Consider the following 22,306-nt stretch of genomic DNA (forward strand, 5'->3'; position numbering starts at 1 on the left):
ATCTCTCCTCATTCCCTGGACACAATTTAATGAAACTTCACACAAGTGATCAGTACCAACAGTAGTTGTGCATGGGGCATGTTAGGTTCTTTTAGAAAAAAAATTTGCAGAGTTATGGAACTTTGTTTTTTTGTTACTATAATATATACATAGACACAATCTTGTGCACACCATCTCTCCTCATCCCCTTGACACAATTCAATGAAACTTCACACAACTGATCAGTAACAACAGTAGTTGTGCATGGGGCATGTTAGGTTCTTTCAGAAAAAAAAATTCCAGAGTTATGGGACTTTGTTTTTTTGTTACTATACTATATACATAGACACAATCTTGTGCGCACCATCTCTCCTCATCCCCTTGACACAATTTAATGAAACTTCACACAACTGATCAGTAACAACAGTAGTTGTGCATGGGGCATGTTAGGTTCTTTCAGCAACAAAAATTGCAGAGTTATGGGACTTTATTTCTTGTTAACATACTATGTACATACAGTCTTCATATGCAATCCTGTGCGTGCCTAATCTACCAAACCCTTGCACACAATTTAATGAAACTTCACACAAGTGATCAGTACCAACCCTAGTTGTGCATGGGGCATGTTACATTCTTTTAGATAAATATTCTGCATAGTTATGGGACTTTGTTTTTTGTTGTTATACTGTATACATACAGTCTATATACATACAGTCCATATAATTATGCAGTCTTGTGTGTGTCAAATTGCAATGTACTGTGTCAGTGCATGCGGGGGGTACATTCATCACCTTTAGTGATAGCTCTAGTTTATGATTGTTTTGTCGCTAAAATATAATAAACAAGTACAGCTCTTACAGATATAAAATATGCAGTGCTGGTACTTTAAACAAAAAATTTTAAAAGTGAAATTGTGAAAAGTTGATATATATTAACACACTTTAGTTCAGTGAATTAAAGAGTGGTGTTCCACATATTCGTTCAATGTCAGAATGTTTGTTACGTAAATTTTGTACAATTAAAAACATTTTTTTGATATGATTCATATTTGAAAAAAAAAAAATCAGCAGTCATTTTCCAGTAAGATGGAAGATGCTTAACAAATACATTCTTATAGTTTGAATAGAAGATGCTTAACACAAATATATTCTTATAGTTATAGGTCTCTCTACCAATCTAGTTCGTTATAATCTTTAAAACATATTATTTTGTTATCAGAAATTACAGTTGGAATTATCAGAAGCCCAGCAACTTGCCTTATGTTTGGACGACAGAGTACAAGAAAATGTTCAAAATGCTCAACTACTCCAGGAGTTTGCTGCAAGGTAGATAAACGTTTAAGGATTTGTTATTTAATCTGAACAGTAACAAAAATACCTGTAGATCTGTTTCATACAAGTAACTTGTGGAGATCAAAATTAATGCTATTGTTTACTGGCAAGAGTTTTTTTTAGCTTGTCTGATTTAAAAAAAAATAATTTACAAGGTATTGTCGTCACATGATTGTTGGAGTCGGCATTGGTTAAAATTTTTGTTTAGGTCCACCTTTTCTCAAAAACCAGAAGAGCTAAAACTTTGAAACTTTGCACACTTGTTTATCATCATTAGATGACTATGTAGGCCAAGAACCATAACTCTGATAAGCATTTTGTTAGAATTATGGCCCTTTTTTGTACTTAGAAAATATTATTTTCTTTTTAAAATTTTTGTTTAGGTCCACTTTTTCCCAAAATCTGTAAGAGCTACAGCTTTGATTCTTTGCACACTTATTTATCATCTTTAGATGAGTTATTAGGTAAGAAACCATAACTCTAACTTGCACTTTGTGAGAATTATGGCCCTTTTTTGTACTTAGAAAATCAGTATTTTTTGGTTGTTTTTTGTTTAAGTTCACTTTTCTTGAATGCATACTATAGCTGTGAAACATTTTTTTGTCATCAGTTAAGATGAGTAAGAAGGCCAAGAACCATAACTCTTTTCTTACATGTTGTCCAGCACTTACAAACGAGCAATGGCATCCGCAGGTACTGCTCTTGTGTTGTTTTTTTTTCAATTCTTTGTTGTTTCTGGTTAACTCAGGTACTAGAGTACAAAACTATGAATTTATTTAATGATCTCCTGAAGGATTTACGAAAGTAATATATCTTTCATCAAATGCCTTCTGTTGTTATTTCATGTGGAGTATTTGTCATTTTCTTTCAGTTAAGAAGTCAGTACTGATAAGAATTAAGGCACACTGGTATGTTTATATGAATGCAAAATACTAACAAAAAATTATTTTAAACGCATAACAAACAAACCAGACTGCTCAAATATTAAGTTTTTCATGTTTTTCAAGAAAGGAATAAGTTGAACAGAAGAAAAGGTAAAGATAATTTGTCTTGATATTTTGTAGTGTTTGGGCAAAGTATCAAGAAAACCTGGAAATTCTGAACACAGCTATGGCCAGTCTGAAAGCTTACGGACAGAGAATCAGCTTTGCAAGTGGTCGCATGGAAATGTTACAAGGTAGTTAATGTATTACTGTAAAGAATTTATTTGCATGCTATGATTTATTATTTGATTTCTGAAAATCTTCATTCTTCTTTTTTTTTTGTACAATTTCTGTTTTGATTCTGTCCAAATGTATGCCCATGCTTGAGATAATGCACAACGTGTCTTCCTCCATCATGAAAACTGAAAAAGTTGTCATATAACCTTAAATTGTGTATTTTAAACTGTAACTTAAAACCCAACAAAAACAAAACAAATTGCAGATGAATTTAACTATAAAATGACTTTAGATAAATAACATGCTAGATATCTCAGAGCTATTCTATGGAACTTAACCTTTAGCCTGCTAAAGTTCTATAATGGACTAGTCCATCATTCAATTTGGACAATACCATTTATCATTTGAAGGGGTATTTACTGAAAATTTACTGACTGAATAGCGAACAGTGCAGACCATGATCAGACTGCATGGATGTGCAGGCTGATCTTGGTCTGCTGATCTTGGTCTGCATTGGTCGCAAAGGCAGAATCGACTATCGCCAGCAGGCTAAAGGTTAAACAGTGACCAAGAATTGAGCAACCTGATTTTTATCAAAGGGAGAACATGAAATCGGAATATTTTGCAGAATATTGTATCACTTGCATTTTCAGGATTATTTGCTCGAAAGGAAGCCATGCTGAAACTTCAGATAGAGAAAGGGGATATACCAGAGAGAGATGTCAGTCAGAATGTTGTAGAAATTGAGAAACAAGACAGGTATGATAGCATAAATTTTTTATATGATATTGTAGTCAGGTATTTTCACAATATCCCAGTGCTAGTACTACCATTGTATGTTTAAAGATATGTTTAAGAATGCTAGATGGCAAAACTTGTTCTCATGCACCTTGCTTTTAGATTTGGCCAGTTTCTGATTGAGATTGAATTTTACTTTTAAAGCGTTGTTAAAATTTTATGTCCCTATTATTAGAAGAGGGGGGTATATTATTTTTCTCATATAAGTTATTTGATTGGTTGGTCTGTCTGCCTGTAAACACTTTGGTTTCTGGCCAGTAACTAGAGAATACCTTGGTCTATGGGTTTCAGACTTTATTGCAGTAGATGTCCTCTGTTGTTTTGGAGATCAGTAGGTCAAAGGTCAAGGTCACTGTTACAGGTGTCTGCATATATTTTTTTATCGTTTTTTCAGTGAAGAAAGTTCCTATTTGCGTTGTGAATTGCAGAGAGTGACTCAAGAGAGGGATAATTTAGCTGCTCAAATAAAACAGGACTCCCTCACCTTGGACAGTAAAGTTCTCTCTATCAGAGCTCAAGGTAAGTTAATGCTTTTAATACTTGAGGTAACACAAACTGGGAAATAACTGATTTCTGCCTGACAAGTTGTTGGAAAGTTCAATGCTGTGAGAAGTAGCATTTTTTGTTTCCAGTCCTCCATCTTTGTTTTGAATGATGAACTTGTCATTTAAGCATAAGACTTTAATATGAAATCACAGGACACTTGTTTCACAGACACATATTTCACTGAAATTGTCTTGAAAGACAGCTTTGAACTCAAGTTACTGTAATAAACAATTCTACATAATTTTATAAAAAGGAGTGTTTAGTTTAATAATTATGTGGATTGTTTTTCAATTTTGATAGCATGTATATTTCAGTTGAGGAGGAAATTGAAACATTAAAACAAACAAAATCTGATCTGGAAGGCATTGTACAGGACAAATCACAGGTTGAAATGATTTTGAATTTCTACAAGATTTATAGTATTTTCTTTCAGTTTCTTTTGAAATGTATGTTAAAATATCTTAAGCCAGCCCGGTTAGCTCGATAGGTAAAACACAAGACTATGAATTTAGAGGTACCAAGTCGAATTCTTGAGTGTAGTGTATGTTCTTTGTAATATTTTGACAGAAGACAGTGTGTCTGAAGTCATTAAACATCCACATAGTTCATGTGGGGAAGTTGTCACTTATATGCAGAGAACAAATTGTCAGCTATGCAGAACACGGGAATACTGTTTAGATTGACTGATTGGCATAACATAAGTGATAAACTGTTGACAAGACTGTGCCAGACTTCATCAGACTGAATAAGTAGAATAAAGTAGTAACTTTTAAACTAAAACTGCAAATATATATCTTTACACTGGAATGAAAAAAGGGTAAATTTTTCTTGTTTAGATAGTTATTTAAATCATAAATCAAATTCAGCTTTTCATAAGTGACTCTTTTATTTTATAGAAATGTGTCGAGCTGTCGGAGAAGTTGGAAAAATGTGAGAATGATTTGGACTATGCCAACCAGAATATAGAAGAACTAAAGACCTCACTGGGTAGACAAGAACTCAACATGCAACAGAGTAAGTGAATTTTTTAGTATCTGTTGAAAAAAGAAATTTTACAGTAAAAGTTCCGTTACATTGGAAACTTTGCGAGTTTTAGTACATTATCAATTGTCCATGATTTTGTTTGAAGCATCCTAATGATAAATGTATCAAACAGCTTTGATGATAGCTTGGTGACCCGTTAGTAAAAGTTAAAGATGTGTTATTGTTTGTTACTACAGGATAAGATTTTAATTTTGTGTGTCTGAAATGTCTTAGTTTTTTTGCGAAAACGGCAGTTTCATGTGAATATAAATTTGTGGATTTCAACATTTAACAAAAAGATATATGAGAATTTTATTGTTTATGGTGATTTTGTGGATCAACGCAACCATGAATCTATAAAAAATAGTCCCCATGAATCCATAAAAAAGTAATCCCCAAACAATATCAATGATTTCAGAGTATAAACGAATGAGGAAAAATAATACAGTTGAACTTCAATGGCTCGAACTCGGATCTTTCGAACAACCGGGATCGTTCAAACTCTTCGCCCGGTCCCGAATTTATTCCTTCTTTATTCTATATAGTTCTACCTCGGATCGCTCGGACTTCGAAAATTCGAACTCTCGAACTCATTTGGTGGTCCCTTCGGCTCAGTTACAGTGATAATTACACCTATTCAGTCGAACAGCCAATTTGTCGCCGGAATGGCTTGTGTTTACAAAGTTTTTCACACCTCTGCCTGACATTCGCCAAGCTTCCCCTTTAACCGGCATGTGCGTAGTTTTCACACGCTTATGTAATTAGCGTCGGTATACGACAAACAAATCAAACAAAGTGACTTTCGTTCACTGCAATGTTTTAATGGGCTTTGATTAATACGAATAAAATTATTTAAAATAATTGAGCAATGTCTGTCTTTATTTTTTCTGCATAAAAACGGGAGATTCGATGTTAACTTTCCTACTGCTTTAGCATGACTGAATAACTTAGTAAAGGACCCGGAAACGGGGGGATAGCAAAGTTGGCTACTGGAAAGCAAGGAGCAAAACAAAAATAAGATCAAGAAACTTTAGAAACAACATATATAACGCCATCATCAAATGTGAAAAACTCAATATCATGTGTTAGAACTATGTAGAAATCTCTCTCCAAAATAGAGTTCAACAAACGTTCGTCGGTTCAGTCCTCCGTCAAGGATTTATTCAAAAAATAAACTGTAAAACTGTATACTGTACATGACTCACTGATATTATGAATAAACTGACGTATGATCATTAGTTGTGTTGATTTCATGTGTCTATTTATAGCCTATGTCTACATGTGACGTCATTTAGTACTGTTTTCAAATATTTCTGTGTACATGTCCGTGAATTAATTGTTTGCATTTTAACGTGTTTATATTTGAAAATGTTTGCACTGGACTATGATTCATAAAGGTTTGCTATTCATGTCTTCTTATTTGAATCTGTCTTCACCAAATTCTTATGATTATATATTAGTGTTTTATCTATGTTTTTTTCGTATCTATGTCATGTTTGAAAATAAATAATAAAGACTATTTCAGCGTTTGTTTTTACATATCATCATATCATACACACCTGTAGGTACAATATGACAATATATTACGATGTAAGGTTTGTAACACATCATGCCCTCGAATTCCCAAATTCAAAATGGCCGCCATTTGGATGGCTCGAACAACAGAAAACTCGAACTTATTTCAACAGGACCCTTGAGTTCGAGCCATCGAAGTTCGACTGTAATTTGCTTTTCCATATTTTCTGATATTAATATGATAGTAATTGTGATGTATTGTCTTATAAGCTGGTATATACATCTACTCATAATATAGTTGTATGTTTGTATGTATGCTTGGTCAGTATTTAATATACTCTAGAGCTAGTCACTCCGTGTTGTTTCTTTCTTCAAGTATATGACATGGTGTCATAAGTGGGATCTGTTTTCCATTTTTCAGTACTAGAAGAACAGAGACACGAGGTTGAGAACCAATTCTCTGACAGACTGGCCGACATGGACAGACAAATTAACGAGGCTAAACGAGAACATGCAAAAGCAGGTTTGTTACCATAGCTTGATTTTCAACTTTTACATATAAACATATTATATAACGTTTGTTCATTCATTTCGCCTGTTGCTGACAAAAAATGGATCCAGAGATATCTTTAAAAGTAAAAAGATTTTTTCATGAAAGTCTAAACTACAATGGTTATGGGACAGTATACGGTTTTTCTTTCTCCTTAATGACCATTAACAGCCTAATGCCTCACAGTTGTTTCCTGCTGAAAAGTCTGAAAATAAAAATAGTCCTGTTACATGTACTTGTATACACAAAGTGTTTTGGATAACATGTCAGAGGTTGTTTGCCAGAGCTAAAGTAAGTACACCTCTGTCTTAGTAGAACACCCTGTCTAGATTTTCTAAAAATAGTGTTTTGTATAAGACTTATTTACCTTGAACCTTCCTTGAAAAACTAGAAATGAAATCCATAATTTCTTTAACAACTTTATTGGTATGTGTAAGTTGAAAACTGATGGAGGGGAATGAATTTTTATTGTGATGTATGTTGTTTGTATTCAGTGGTATCAGTACGGCAGTTAGAAAGACAGATGACAAGAGAGAAGGAACGTTTTACTGAACAGTTGTCAACTACCGAGGAACATTATAAACGTCAACTTGACCTACTTCAGGGGCAACTTAAAGCTGTCGAGAAGGAAAGAAATCTCATGATGGTAAATCATTGGATTCTTTTTCGTTATTCATCATTTTTGTTGTTTTAGCCATAAAATTATTGTTTTATAAATAGAGATTTCATACTTGTATGATAATTTTGTAGAATTTCATTCTGTACTTTTAATAAGAATCAACTGTTCCCACAGTTCAAATCCAATTCAAATGAAACTTGGTTTACATCATCAACATGGAGTTAAGATGCATATATCTTTGGGACTTATGTCTGATAATTATTTTTTTAAAGTTATGCCCATTTTTTTAATGTAACCATATTACAACTTCATCTGTAGCACGTGTACTCTACTCCATCAGTTTCTATCCATTGAAATTACATTTGGTACACATTATGAACATGGATTTTACACGCGCATATTATTGGGAATTTCATGTCATTTTTTTTTTAGTTTTTCTCTTTCTTGACACTATTTTATTCTATCAAGCATTTTAGGGGCATGTTTTGTCAGTATAAACTTTCTCATGCCAGGCCCATGGTAAATAAGATATATTTTGATCATACTTAAGTCCCTGTTTTGTTAATTAATTTTTGTTTTCAGTTTTCTTTATACCATCATTTCAGAATTTAGTATTATTCTTCTATATTAATTTGAAATTAGGCAACTCTTCGACAAGAAGGACTTGTGGGTAAATTAAAGAGTGAGAGACTGGAACCAGTCACACATAATTGGGATAGGGATGAGGAACCAGTCAGGGATCATACAGAGCCAGTATCTAGTACAGTAGTCACATATTCGCAACCAGAAATACAGCAAGGTAAACAATTTATTTTCATTGCTCAGTGTTATTTTTTACATCAAGAAAAACCTATTTAAAGGATCAGTGTATGTATTAACTGAATGAAGAATGATTATGGTTAAAAAGTTATTAATTTTGTTGGTTCTTTACTAATCTAAATTACTGTTTGGTCCACCAAATCTGGAAGGTTTCTTTTTTCAGTCAGATTCTAGATGTAAGTTATATATTGTTCTAAAGATCTCTGGGGGCATCTGTGGCTGCGTGCTTAAGATTGTTAAATATGAATCACTTGTCCCACACGGCTGTTGGTTAGAAACCACACTTGAGATATAGAATTTTTTCATGTGAGGAAGCAATCCAGCCGGCTTACGGAAAGTTGATGGTTCTACCCAGGTGCATCCCCATGATGAAATAATGCCTGCAGAGGCACCTGGGGTCTTCCTCCGCCATCAAAAACTTGGAAAGTTGCCATATGACCTACAGTGGTGTTGTTGTGACGTTAAATGTTACAAAAACAAAAAAATCAAAGATCTCCAGGGTTGATAGTGGAAACTTTTTGGACTTTAAAGATATTTTTAATAATATGAATTTTATGGTATTTCCCGATGTGAAATATTGGTACATGAAAAATTTAGGAAATTATTGTTTTCGAAATTGTACAGATTTTTAAAGGAAAATACTTACATTGCATTTATGCATACTTACCAGTAGCTATAACCTCCATTTAATAAAGTCAAGTTAACTGAATTTTAAAAAACTTTTTGATGGTCAAAATGGCTGAAATTTACATTTTTCATATTTTGTTTTAATGTTAAATTTAAAACTAATCAAGATATTTAAAAATTTCCTATTAACACCTTTGGAGTTCTTTTGAATGACATATCATGTGAATGGTATTGTAATATACTGAAAAAGAAATCAAGTACAAAATTTATTGTTTCAGTAAAGGTAGATGGAATAGTAATTATCTGTTACAATTCATTATATTTAACCCATATAATGCTGGGCACAACTGATTCTGCCCTTGTGACCAGTGTAGATCATGATCAGCCTGCACATCCGTGCAGTCTGATCATAATCTGCACTGTTCGCCATTGTCAGTATCTTTTTGGTAAGCACCCCTTTTAACAGTTAATGGTACTGTTCAAATTGAAAGATGGACAAGTTCATTATAGAATATTAGCAGGGTCAGGGTTAACAGGTTTTTCTGTATATTTGCAGAGACAGATGAAGCACTGACAACAGTGTTAGAAGATCTCAAGTCACTCACTGACGCTGTGTTAAAAGACGATAATTCTGAAACTGACTCGGAAAATGATTTATAGCATTAACTTACAATGTGACATCAACTTAATGTCTGTGATACACAATGTGCTAAGCTTAGTTCATGTGCATGACGTTAACGTCTGCAAGAAGGCCTGTATTGTTGCCAATGTTCGGTCAGCTTCCACATGTTTTAGTCAGGGCACTACAAATAACTAGTGCAAATATATCAAGCTAGTGTACTTGTTGTCATGGTAACAGGCTTGCTTGTTTAAACAGGTAAAGTGTGTGGGACTGACCTGATGGCTCAGTTGCAAGGGCTGCATTCTCATCCTAGGACAACTTTCATCGGATGAAGCTAGTATACATTTATACTGTTATATATAATCTACTGCAATGATGATAACTTAATGTGCTTAACTTAGTTGATATATAAAATATAACAGATTAAAGTATTTTTGTCTTGTTTTGTGAATTATATAAGCATTTTTCCAGAATTCTGTTGATATTTTTTCACTGCGTCCTATACACGAGTGCGACCTATAATCGGCCGATTACGGTAAAGCCAACACAGCATTCTTTGGATCATCAAATTAAGCTTTTCTATCATCAAGATTGAAGTCCTATAAAGCTTAATTTGCTAAAGGGAATATTGACTTGGTTGTCGCATTTTTTTGTGAATATAATTTTTTTTCTTATTTCCTACTTTAGGTAATTGTTAATATATAAATTTTTCATGAGTTTGAATATTTAATTAGCATAGACAGTATGGCTGAAACCAGTTGGTATTACCTCCCTTTATGGCTCTTGCAGTACTGGTATAAGCTCAAAAGCAAAATTGAAAGTACTGCATTTCTAACCGTGTTATTATAAATGTATATTCTTCTTAAATGCGCACATTTGATTGGTCGAAAAGGGTTCACATGCAGGTCCACAAAAAGTGATATTGACCCGCAAAAGTGATAATGACTCCTGTGATATCATTTTTAGCTCGACTATTCGAAGAATAGTCTAGCTATTCTACTCACGTCGGTGTCGGCTTCGGTGTCGGCGTCGCACCTTGGTTAAGTTTTTGCATGCAAGTACATACAGCTATCATTTAAAGGCATATAGCTTTGAAACTTATTTATTCCTTTTCTAGGTCAATTACCAACCTCACTGGGTCAAGTTCCATAACTCTGACATGTATTTTGAGCAAATTATGCCCCCTTTTGCACTTAGAAAATTCTGGTTAAAGTTTTACATGCAAGCTACTATCTCCAAAACTAATGCAGATATTGAATTGAAACTTCACGTGTCTTCGGGGTTGTAAAACTAGTTGATAGCAGCAAGCAACTTAACTCTGACCTTCATTTTGGTCAAATTATGCCCCCTTTTGGACTTAGAAAATTCTGGTTAAAGTTTTGCATGCAAGTACATACAGCTATTACTAAAAGGCATATAGATTTGTAACTTATTTTTTCTTTTTCTGGGTCAATAACCAACCTCACTGGGTCAAGTCCCATAACTCTGACATGTATTTTGGGTAAATTATGCCCCCTTTTGGACTTAGAAAATTCTGGTTAAGGTTTTACATGCAAGTTACTATCTCCAAAACTAATGCAGATATTGAATTGAAACTTCACATTGTGTCTTTAGGGTTATAAAACTAGTTGATAGCAGCAAGTACCAGAACTCTGGCCTTCATTTTGGCCAAAATATGCCCCCTTTTGGACTTAGAAAATTCTGGTTAAAGTTTTGCGTGCAAGTACATACAGCTATTACTAAAAGGCATATAGATTTGTAACTTATTTTTTCTTTTTCTGGGTCAATAACCAACCTCACTGGGTCAAGTCCCATAACTCTGACATGTATTTTGGGTAAATTATGCCCCCTTTTGGACTTAGAAAATCCTGGTTGAAGTTTTGCGTGCAAGTACATACAGTTATTTTACTACCCGAAATTATACACAAGAAACAACTGCAATATTCACAGTTTACTACATGTTTATTTGTACATTTTAGATATGATGACACTCAATAGGCTATACTGATTATAGGTGTATATGATACTGCAAGCAACAAGTCTAATATGTAATTCACATTTATATATAAAAGTTATTATAAATAGTTTGGCAAAGTTTGGCCACTCCATTGTTTGTAGTAACCCTGTCGACCGGGAGGAAACCAGACGCGCCCGTAAAGCACCACATCATTACTCCACGGTTGGCTGTGGAAGCAACAATCAGCACCACACGAACGCAATGGATACCACAGTACACCAAAGTAAATTAAACACCCCCCATAACTCGACGGTTGGCTGTCAAAGTAATGAGGAATATTTAGCGGACCAACGGAGCAAGGCAACGTACTGTGATTCTAAGCAAAGTGAGCAAGGCTACAGTACACCACAATATTTAGCGGACCAACGGAGCAAGGCAACGTACTGTAATTCTAAACAAGGCAAATACTATAATGAGCAAGGCTACAGTACACCACAGTAAATTAAACATTCCCCATAACTCGACGGTTGGCTGCCGAAGTAATGAAGGAATATTTAGCGGACCAACGGAGCAAGGCAACGTACTGTAATTCTAAGCAAGGCAACTATACTATAATGAGCAAGGCTATGACATAAGCAAGGCTATGACACATTTAAGCAAGGCTAGTCAGATATTGCCAAGGCACTAGAGCAATACCTTTTACACAGTAACATCCATACTATGACAACGTTCGAAAGCACGCCCGATCGCCCCCGCGGTCGACAGAATTTTTCCCGGCCCTTAATATATTAGGAGTGACATAAGTATGAAGATAAAAATGATTAACTGGATCACTATCTGTATAACTTAAAATGTCTATTAGTCCTCAATCCATAACTTGGTAAATTATCATCTAGGTTTCTCATCATCAACCATGTGGAAAAATGTTAATACCAAAATGGATTTGTCTGTTTCATGATTGATTTGTAGCCCAGGAATCTGTTCAGTTCCGTATCTATGTAAGGTGCCTGCATTCTGTTCACTTCCGATGTTAGCATCCAAATGGCAGCATATCATCTGTAACATAAGTACTTCACAGAACAGTCAGATTGCCATAGCAGAATTTAAAATGCAATAATATAATTAATTTTAGCATAAAAACAGAAATTTTTCTCATTGGGGTGTGGCGGGTGGGCAATTTAACATCTGAAACGCTAGCCAGTACACCTTAAATTCAACTGTGAATATTGCACGTGATCTGAAGTTAATATAACGCTTGAGTGGTTCCCAGACGCTAAGGCGTTCATCATTACTCTATTGTGTTTAGACAGGTAACCAATAAATCACAAAACAAGATTACTTGACAACAACGATAGTTTTTAGTTTACACACCTAGCAACAAGATAGCTACCAATTTCGTGAGAAAATAAATGTAATTATTTTTAGGCAAAATAATTTTTATTATTTTACTACCCGAAATTATACACAAGAAACAACTGCAATATTCGCAGTTTACTACATGTTTATTTGTACATTTTAGATATGATGACACTCAATAGGCTATACTGATTATAGGTGTATATGATACTGCAAGCAACAAGTCTAATATGTAATTCACATTTATATATAAAAGTTATTATAAATAGTTTGGCAAAGTTTGGCCACTCCATTGTTTGTAGTAACCCTGTCGACCGGGAGGAAACCAGACGCGCCCGTAAAGCACCACATCATTACTCCACGGTTGGCTGTGGAAGCAACAATCAGCACCACACGAACGCAATGGATACCACAGTACACCAAAGTAAATTAAACACCCCCCATAACTCGACGGTTGGCTGTCAAAGTAATGAGGAATATTTAGCGGACCAACGGAGCAAGGCAACGTACTGTGATTCTAAGCAAAGCGAGCAAGGCTACAGTACACCACAATATTTAGCGGACCAACGGAGCAAGGCAACGTACTGTAATTCTAAACAAGGCAAATACTATAATGAGCAAGGCTACAGTACACCACAGTAAATTAAACATTCCCCATAACTCGACGGTTGGCTGCCGAAGTAATGAAGGAATATTTAGCGGACCAACGGAGCAAGGCAACGTACTGTAATTCTAAGCAAGGCAACTATACTATAATGAGCAAGGCTATGACATAAGCAAGGCTATGACACATTTAAGCAAGGCTAGTCAGATATTGCCAAGGCACTAGAGCAATACCTTTTACACAGTAACATCCATACTATGACAACGTTCGAAAGCACGCCCGATCGCCCCCGCGGTCGACAGAATTTTTCCCGGCCACAATAAATTTGCCAAAATTTATCCCCCAAAAATTCTGAGTAAGATTTCTTAATTCAAATTTAGTACCTTTACCACAATTATATTTGTTCTATAAACGAACCTAATTCAACCATGTAACTATAAATATAAATAAATTGGCAACTTAACAGACATGCACAGCAAATCTTGCCAACATCATGTGCAGATTAAATGAAATCACGTTAAACCTGTGTATGAGACCTTTTTGTCTTGAAAAAAAAAAAACTTTCAACCAAAACGTTTGTTTTCGTGATTATAGTGTATAATACAACTCTGGTTCAACCTTTGAACGAAATAACTAATAGATTAGGTAATATTTATTTGCTTTGAATACAAATTTGAGTTAAAGAATTATGTCCCAATTAATCAATTTAAAAACTGAATCCAACCTTTTACCGCATCAATTAAGGCGATAAAAGCTGTTTTCGTATCAATATCTAGAGAGACGCTATGTTGTTTACGGCCTATCTTTCCTTTCAATGAGTTCAGAAATTAGTCGTATTAGGTATGACAATATAATACAGTACACTTCTATACAAATCTTAATAGTACATATAATAGATTTCCTCGGTCCAGTAGCACCAACAAACCATTCTATAAGTAGATTGCACACTGTCGCACTGAAGTCCCATTACGAATAAATGGTCAAACAAGCACGTGTCTATTTCAATATTACACTTCGCGTTTCGGTTAGCGACGCACTTCTCTGAATGACATAATCTGACCTAATTTTAACCTTGTAATAGCGTTTGAATATCTATAAATAGTTTCCTCAATTAAAACAATGTCAATGTGTCGCCTTCGTATTTGCGTGACTAAATGAAATGTTTTCTTTGAAATCTTGTATTTATCTCGTGTTTTTGTATGTATATAAACTGAGAACTTATGGATAAACTTGAAACTTATAGCGTTTCAAAATCTTCAACATGCACACGAACACAGACTCAATCCAACGCATTAACATATCTGTCTTTAGTAAAAGTATCAGTTAAGCTTGTCAATTCAAAGAAATATTTAATGTATTAGACTTAAATTGTTTATATAGCAAATTCGGTAATGATTATCTTAATCCAACAAATTTTACGCGATCCCAGGAATTATTGAGATAAGTTTACGTAATCGGGCAATATCCCTACTCGCTAAGATTGCCCCGTCACAAATATAAAAGAATCTGAACATCGAATAATTTTGACTAATTTAAAACTGATTTTAAAAACCATTTCCGAATTAATACTATTGTGACCCTGTCAGAACTTACACAATGTTGTGTCGCAGTTCTAAAAGAATTCCAGAAGTTTTAAACTGCGGCTACAATTGACATTTATTAAGCAGAAGCTTAAGACTGGTTTGCTCTTTTGATGTCTGATGTGACTTACAAACATCGAATACTGATTATCGTGATACAAATTTATATCGTTGACATGTGTTATATGCTCTATTCTAAAATGATTTGGTTTTGACAATTCGCCTACTCAGACCAGACCAAAAATAAGACAACGATTTTTTTTTTTTTTTTTTTTTTTTTTTTGGATTTTTTTTTTGAAACAGATATATATAACTTAGCGGACAACTGGTATAGATCAACTAAATCCCGTATTACCCGGTTCCTGCGACAACCTTCTAAAATTTTGCTACACAAATGATAAACTTATCCTGAACAGCCAAGTATGTTGGAATAGAATTTGATAATTTCAAAGAATTGTTAAGAACAATATGATATGCGATGTTGGAATTGGCCTAAAACGTGCCAACTTATCTTATATTTACAAGTATGATGTTCTATTATAAACCTTTAATTACAACAAACAGTGACACTGTCAAAGGGGAACAATTAAAAAACAGTTATATCTGCTGTTATCCCCCGTGAATGCCATCCAAAATACCATGTAACCCGACAAAAGTGCTCTTAGAAATAAATACGTAACAGCTGTATGTTAGAATTCGAAACAAATATCTATCAAGAATTAATGATGATCCTTAAAGTTTGTAGAAAGGCTAACTACATTATTAATTAATTTATTTATTTATTTTATTTTTACTCCAATATTCTCACGGTCATACCGATAGAATCCCAAACTATATTAATTAATATAATTAAGGTGATTTGACTTAATTCGATTTAACAATCCCTTCTTTTTTAATAACAAGTACATGTACTGTATATACAAAACAAAGCATTCTAAGAATAGTGAAATGGTTGGACCGGACCACAAGTTCATAACATTACTAACTCGGTCCGCCCCAGAATTTTTTTTTTTTTTTTTTTTTTTTTTTTTAAATCCAAGAAATGTTTAAGACCACTTGAGCGTTGTTTACTTTAAACTATATGTATTCCAGGAAATGCAAAACAGCCTCTTAAATATTTAATGTAGCTAATGTGTACGGAAGTTTGAACTTTGACAAAAAATTCCTCTCCAACTCCAAAACAAAAACGCAGTAATGCAACATTCTCCGGTGTCGGATGGATCCAAAACTATCAATCCTGAACACCAAACAAAAGGGACTGTCAAATACATTTCAACTTATTTACACAAAATACCACATGTATTTTGTTTTAATACCGCTTGTGAGTATTAATTTTACGTCGATATGAATAAAAGATAAAATAAGATTATTTGTAACAATATCATTGATAAGAGGGGAATCGAATATTGAAACAATTATCCATTACAAAACAGTTGTACTACTTTTGAATCGTACTGACTGTAAAGAAAACCCTGATTTAACAAAGAAAAGAAAAGCATAATCAACTTTTCTAATAACGTTATCATTTTCTATTTATAACTATGTATTAAAGAACTGTATTCGTTTGTGTTCAATGACAGTAACTATACACGATTTGCATGAAAAATAAGAGATACACAAGAATTTAGTTTGAAATTGACAGTGACATATTCTAGGCCAAGACAATGTGTTTAATGTCTCAACATTTTATTGAATTAATATAGCAATATGTATACAGATCTACGTCCATGTATTTAGTTACATTTCAGTCACTCTTTGTTTCTGCAGTATAAAGCAATTATTCATCTATACCTTTAAAAACTATGCTGAAAAGATATTGTATAAACAAGTTTGCAGATAACGTTTTCGCAAACCAATTTATCCAGGAACAGCCTAAACTGTACACCTGACAACTTTTGTATAGCTGTATATTACCTGTATTACAAAAACATTCAAAGGTCGTTCGGTATAAGACCTGCAACCCTAACAATTTCGACCTCTTTATTTATGTTAGATTTTATCCAATCTGAATTTAAACAGTGGTTCTTAAGGTACTTCCGCAAATTGAAATTAGAAATTCATGTGAAAAATCAGAATCCTCGAAACAGCTTTCGAAATGCAAGGACACAAAAAATATACGATAAAACTTGAAAAGATATATCTGTAGGTAAACTTGCGAGCATGAAAGTTACGTTGAACCCTATATCCACAGTGCTTTGGAAGAAAATGACTGAACATTTTTGGTGCAAAATTTTAGTATCGTATGCATCCTAAATTGCTATAAAGTATTTATTTTCAAATCAAAGAAATGCCAAAATAGTGCATACGAGCGCTATTTTCTCAAGAAAATGTTGTTAAACATTCTAATGCGCAAAACACGTGCACAGTTTTTCTAAAATATTTCGCCGCCATGTTCATTTCAAGAAATAAAATATATGATTGTTCTTTTACCTCAGATTTCCTTACTGAAATATATATGCCTCCTTATCAATGGTTAGAGATATCCATTTAGTATAGTTTTGCACTGTCCGATCTCCTTAATCTGTTACCGATCCTATACATTTAAAGAATAAACGCAATGTGTAATGATAGTTTTTCGCTTTACACACCTCTCTTGGACAAGAAAGCCGAATCACTTGAAATTTGTAAGCATCCGCTGACAAAATATTGATGAAAGATCGGGACTTTTTCTAAAAACAAGTTCAATTTCAATCATTTTCAAAAACTGGAAATATTGCACATTGTGTTGAATTTATAAATAAAACGAAAATCCCCCAAATAAGCTATTTTAGAACTTTTCCGGGAACTATACGTTTCAGCCGAACAGCGCATTTCAAGATGACACAAAACTGATTTCTCTTTGTAAACAATGTCAAAGTTCACCTGAGGAACATTGCTGGAAAAGTAAAAGTTCTTAATTGTTTCAGTTTTACGTCCTGTAGAAAACAATAAACTTTCAACTTTAAATGCATATATGTTCTATGATTATTCCAATATAAAAACCGTCCGATCTTTTCCGTGAGAAATAAAACGAAGCAAATTTAACTATTTGTTTACACTTCAACCATGTGAATATAAAGGCATGTACTATCACGAGACTCCCGTGCATTTTGAACCTCGTGGTGAATAAACTGAATTTACTTTAAAGTATGGTGTCTCAGCTGTGCCAGTTTTTTGTTAATTTCAGAGAACATACAATAAAGAAGTGTTTATGAGATTATGCATATGTACGAATATTTACTACTTTACTTTATATTAACGATGATAGAAAACAAGTGTGCACTCGGCAAATAGCAAGTCTATTATTTTCAGGTGTATACTGAACACTGATCCCAATGTTCGTAATTTTCAAATAAAGAAGTCGTTATCCTTGGTTTTGTAGACAGTCTTAGTGCTGGATCGCTGCTTCCGCTGTCAACACCGCAGTGACTACTAATGTAAAGTCAGTGTCCATTTCTATGCCGGAATTTCAATACATATTTATTGTAGGGATAATACACGCTTTTTGTGTGTGTATTACCGTCTGCAGAAGCCCGCGGGATTGTTTGTGACCGAGACCGAAGGTCGCTATTCTTGCATAAAAATATATTTCACGACGATTTATGTATTGTTTTCATATGTGATGACTTGATGATTCCGGTACATTTTTACTTACCATTCCAGCTGTTCTTGGAAACGGTAAACATGTTTTAAATATCCGTATCCAGGGCCCGGAAATAAACATCACTATCAAAAGCACATCCTGAAGGTTTTTAAGCGATTTTTTATCTCTCATTGTTACAATATAAAATTACCGATAATTTTTCATATCAGTTCACAATTTGGTGGACTCGATCACAACTTCAAGAATAATAACTTTACATTCGAGTTATATTGGAGTACGGATGAGTACGAACGTAGTGTCATGTTTCCAAGCTGTTTATATAATTTCTTCGAGAAATTAGATAAAAACATACTGACTGATACTTATCAAAATCATAAATATAATACCTAAAAACAAAGAATCGTACAGGTAAACACGCAATTCTTTAAAATTTTGGATCGTTGCAAATCTTGTTCACATTGTCTGAGACTTCTCTTACAATTTTAGGCAGTTTGGTACACCATACATAGAAAAATCATTGTCCGCACATTGCACTACTTTTATGTATGCTGAAAATAGCAATATGTACAGATTTATTTTCGTTTTAATACATGAAGTGGTCAGATTTGAAAACAGATTTTGTACTAAGTTTAGTTCTATTCGGTAAGACAATTCTCCTATGCACTAATTGATACTTTGAACTAACTCTTTCCATTCATGAATTTTTAATAAAGTAATTTGAAAGGATTTATAAATCTAACCTAAAATTTGGAAAAATACAGGTAAAATATCTTCTTTGTTTATTTCCAAATTTTAGTTTTACCTTTTATACAGCTACTTTTACTTCAGATCTTGCAAACTGAGCTGTTTTTGTACTCTGGAACAGCTGCATTTGAAAGTTTTTTTTCACTATATTTTCACACCTCAAATGAAGGTCACTCTAAATTCAAGATGGCGGAAGTACCTTAAATTCTTATTCTCTGGATGCACGTGGACTGTTGTACATTAATGAAATCATTCAGGAGAAAATTTGTAAGTACTTCTAAATCTTAAATTTTGACGAGTGATTTTGCTGATTTTAAGATCTCGATAGAACTTTGTTGTGTAACCTGGTCAGACTTTTAAAAGAAATGTTTGCCGTGAAAAAATACTATTTATGCAGGTGCCTGCGTTTGCATGCCGGCAGATACTCCCGGTCCTGTGCGACTTACCGCAGGATGACGGGCGGTGATTGTAAGCGCATGTATGAGAAAAACTTACTTGAACATCAATTGACATAGAGCTACTAGTATAAATAATAAAATAAATAATAAAACTAATTTATCTACTATCAAAGACGCTAGTTTTTCCTTACAATCTTTCTGCCAGTTTCGATAAACTCGTCCAAACTCAACCCGCATACTGGGCCATTCACTACTTAGACAATTCAACGACCCCTTTAAGCTTCTAGGCGAGATTAATGTAAGACCCTCTGCAAATTTGCTATTTTTAAAATTACTAGAAATAACTGTGCAAAATTTCCTTGTCCTTAGCAATGTGACGTCACTAACTTGCTCTACGAGCACCTTGCGAATAGTTAGCGGAAATGCTGTTTGTGAATCTCGTGTTTTGGAAGTACGAGAAAACAAATTTTTACAGTTGTTAAACGAGAAACGCTAATGCTTTGGTTCGAATCTGCAAATTATGAGCATTAGGGCCGCCACACCCTATAAATAGATTCTCAACATAAAAACGGTAATTATTAGACTGCAAAATTATTTGCGTGTTTGAAATCAATAACAACAGACCTACCAGCATTTGTTTGATGCCTGGGATTTACTGGCAAATCCGCCGTCTTTGTTTGCTTTCCCTGGTCATCCTCTAGACAAGCTGGTTCGCCTCTACATTCCTGGCGCGCTCTGTATCGTCCACGTGGCGTGTAGATCTAGCTATTCAATTTAACATCGATCTGAAACGCTAGCCAGTACACCTTAAATTCAACTGTGAATATTGCACGTGATCTGAAGTTAATATAACGCTTGAGTGGTTCCCAGACGCTAAGGCGTTCATCATTACTCTATTGTGTTTAGACAGGTAACCAATAAATCACAAAACAAGATTACTTGACAACAACGATAGTTTTTAGTTTACACACCTAGCAACAAGATAGCTACCAATTTCGTGAGAAAATAAATGTAATTATTTTTAGGCAAAATAATTTTTATTATTACTAAAAGGCATATAGATTTGTAACTTATTTTTTCTTTTTCTAGGTCAATAAACAACCTCACTGCATCAAGTCCCATAACTCTGACATGTATTTTGGGTAAATTATGCCCCCTTTTGGACTTAGAAAATTCCGGTTAAGGTTTTACATGCAAGTTACTGTCTCCAAAACTAATGCAGATATTGAATTGAAACTTCACATGTGTCTTCTGGGTTATAAAACTAGTTGATAGCAGCAAGCAACATAACTCTGACCTTCATTTTGGTCAAATTATGCCCCCTTTTGGACTTAGAAAAATTCTGGTTGAAGTTTTACATGCAAGTTACTATCTCCAAAACTAATGCAGATATTGAATTGAAACTTCACATGTGTCTTCGGAGTTATAAAACTAGTTGATAGCAGCAAGTCCCATAACTCTGATATGCATTTTGGTCAAATTATGTCCCCTTTTGCACTTAAAACTCTTTTGATATTTAACATTTTGGGTAATATTTTCCTGCTTCTGGAACAAAATTTCGAATACTGTAGGCTTACTTATTTTAGCGGTGTACTTATAACAGCGCTTTTAGCGCTATGCCACGTGCGCTAATTCATGACCGCGCATTAATTCGCCAAGCATTTTCATGTACATTTTCATTTGATGATGTTTTCTTCGAACTTTTGCAAATAAATACTCTTGAGGGTTTGTACTAGTTACACTGCTTGCTAATATTTTAAGGTTCGTATGATATTCCTGTTTATTGTTCATATTATTATTTTGAATATATATAGTCATGCCAAAAAAAATATTTAAGCTTGAAGTTTGTGTATTTTTTTCATTTGATCAAGTTGTTATCGATTTCCGTATCACCTTCGGGCATGTCCGTTGTTGCAGTCGCTCGTTTACGGAAAGGTGTGAACGTTTGTATTAAGACACAATGCATGTAGGACAAATGGGATTCAATGATTAAAATGTGTGACAATGTCGTTTTATTTCAGCAATTATAACTAGTATACAGAATATAAAACACGCAGATTATAATAATAAAATACAAGAAGACAATACAGTTACGTAGGCAATATTATACTGGGAGCACGACAAAACATCGACAGTCAAAACATCGACTCGACAAAAGCTCGACAAAAAGATCGACATACTAGGACATACTAGACAAGTTTCGTGTCAAATAATATCATTCTATGTCACAGATAACGGCTCATTTCTGCATTTCTGTATGTTCATATTCATAAGATAATATATCTGTAATTTAGTCAATAATGAAAAAAGTTAGCAGTATGGTTTAAATTCATTCAAATTAATTGAAGTATGACAAAAATGATATATGTTCCCTTACTCTGCAAACTTAATGACATTATTTCGGTAAGGTTTAAGATATTAGCAAAACAACAAAACGTCTATTTAGTGGATTATATATGTCAGTATCGACTTAAGTTATGCGATTTCCTTTGATC

General features: G+C 33.9%; 1 protein-coding gene across 1 annotated transcript; it reads left to right on the forward strand.

Moving 5' to 3' along the window:
* Positions 1–1,199: 1,199 nt before the first annotated feature.
* Positions 1,200–10,020, forward strand: LOC128553798 (coiled-coil alpha-helical rod protein 1-like; the record flags this gene model as incomplete). Its single annotated transcript, XM_053534979.1, is given in 10 exon segments — positions 1,200–1,304; positions 2,375–2,487; positions 3,124–3,229; positions 3,663–3,787; positions 4,129–4,199; positions 4,711–4,828; positions 6,774–6,875; positions 7,397–7,548; positions 8,164–8,320; positions 9,524–10,020. Coding segments are annotated over 10 exon segments (1,153 nt in total), but the record flags the coding sequence as incomplete, so codon positions are not given.
* Positions 10,021–22,306: the final 12,286 nt, after the last annotated feature.

The sequence above is a fragment of the Mercenaria mercenaria genome, unplaced genomic scaffold, assembly GCF_021730395.1.
Source record: "Mercenaria mercenaria strain notata unplaced genomic scaffold, MADL_Memer_1 contig_4331, whole genome shotgun sequence".
In the NCBI taxonomy this organism is placed as follows: Eukaryota; Metazoa; Mollusca; class Bivalvia; order Venerida; family Veneridae; genus Mercenaria; species Mercenaria mercenaria.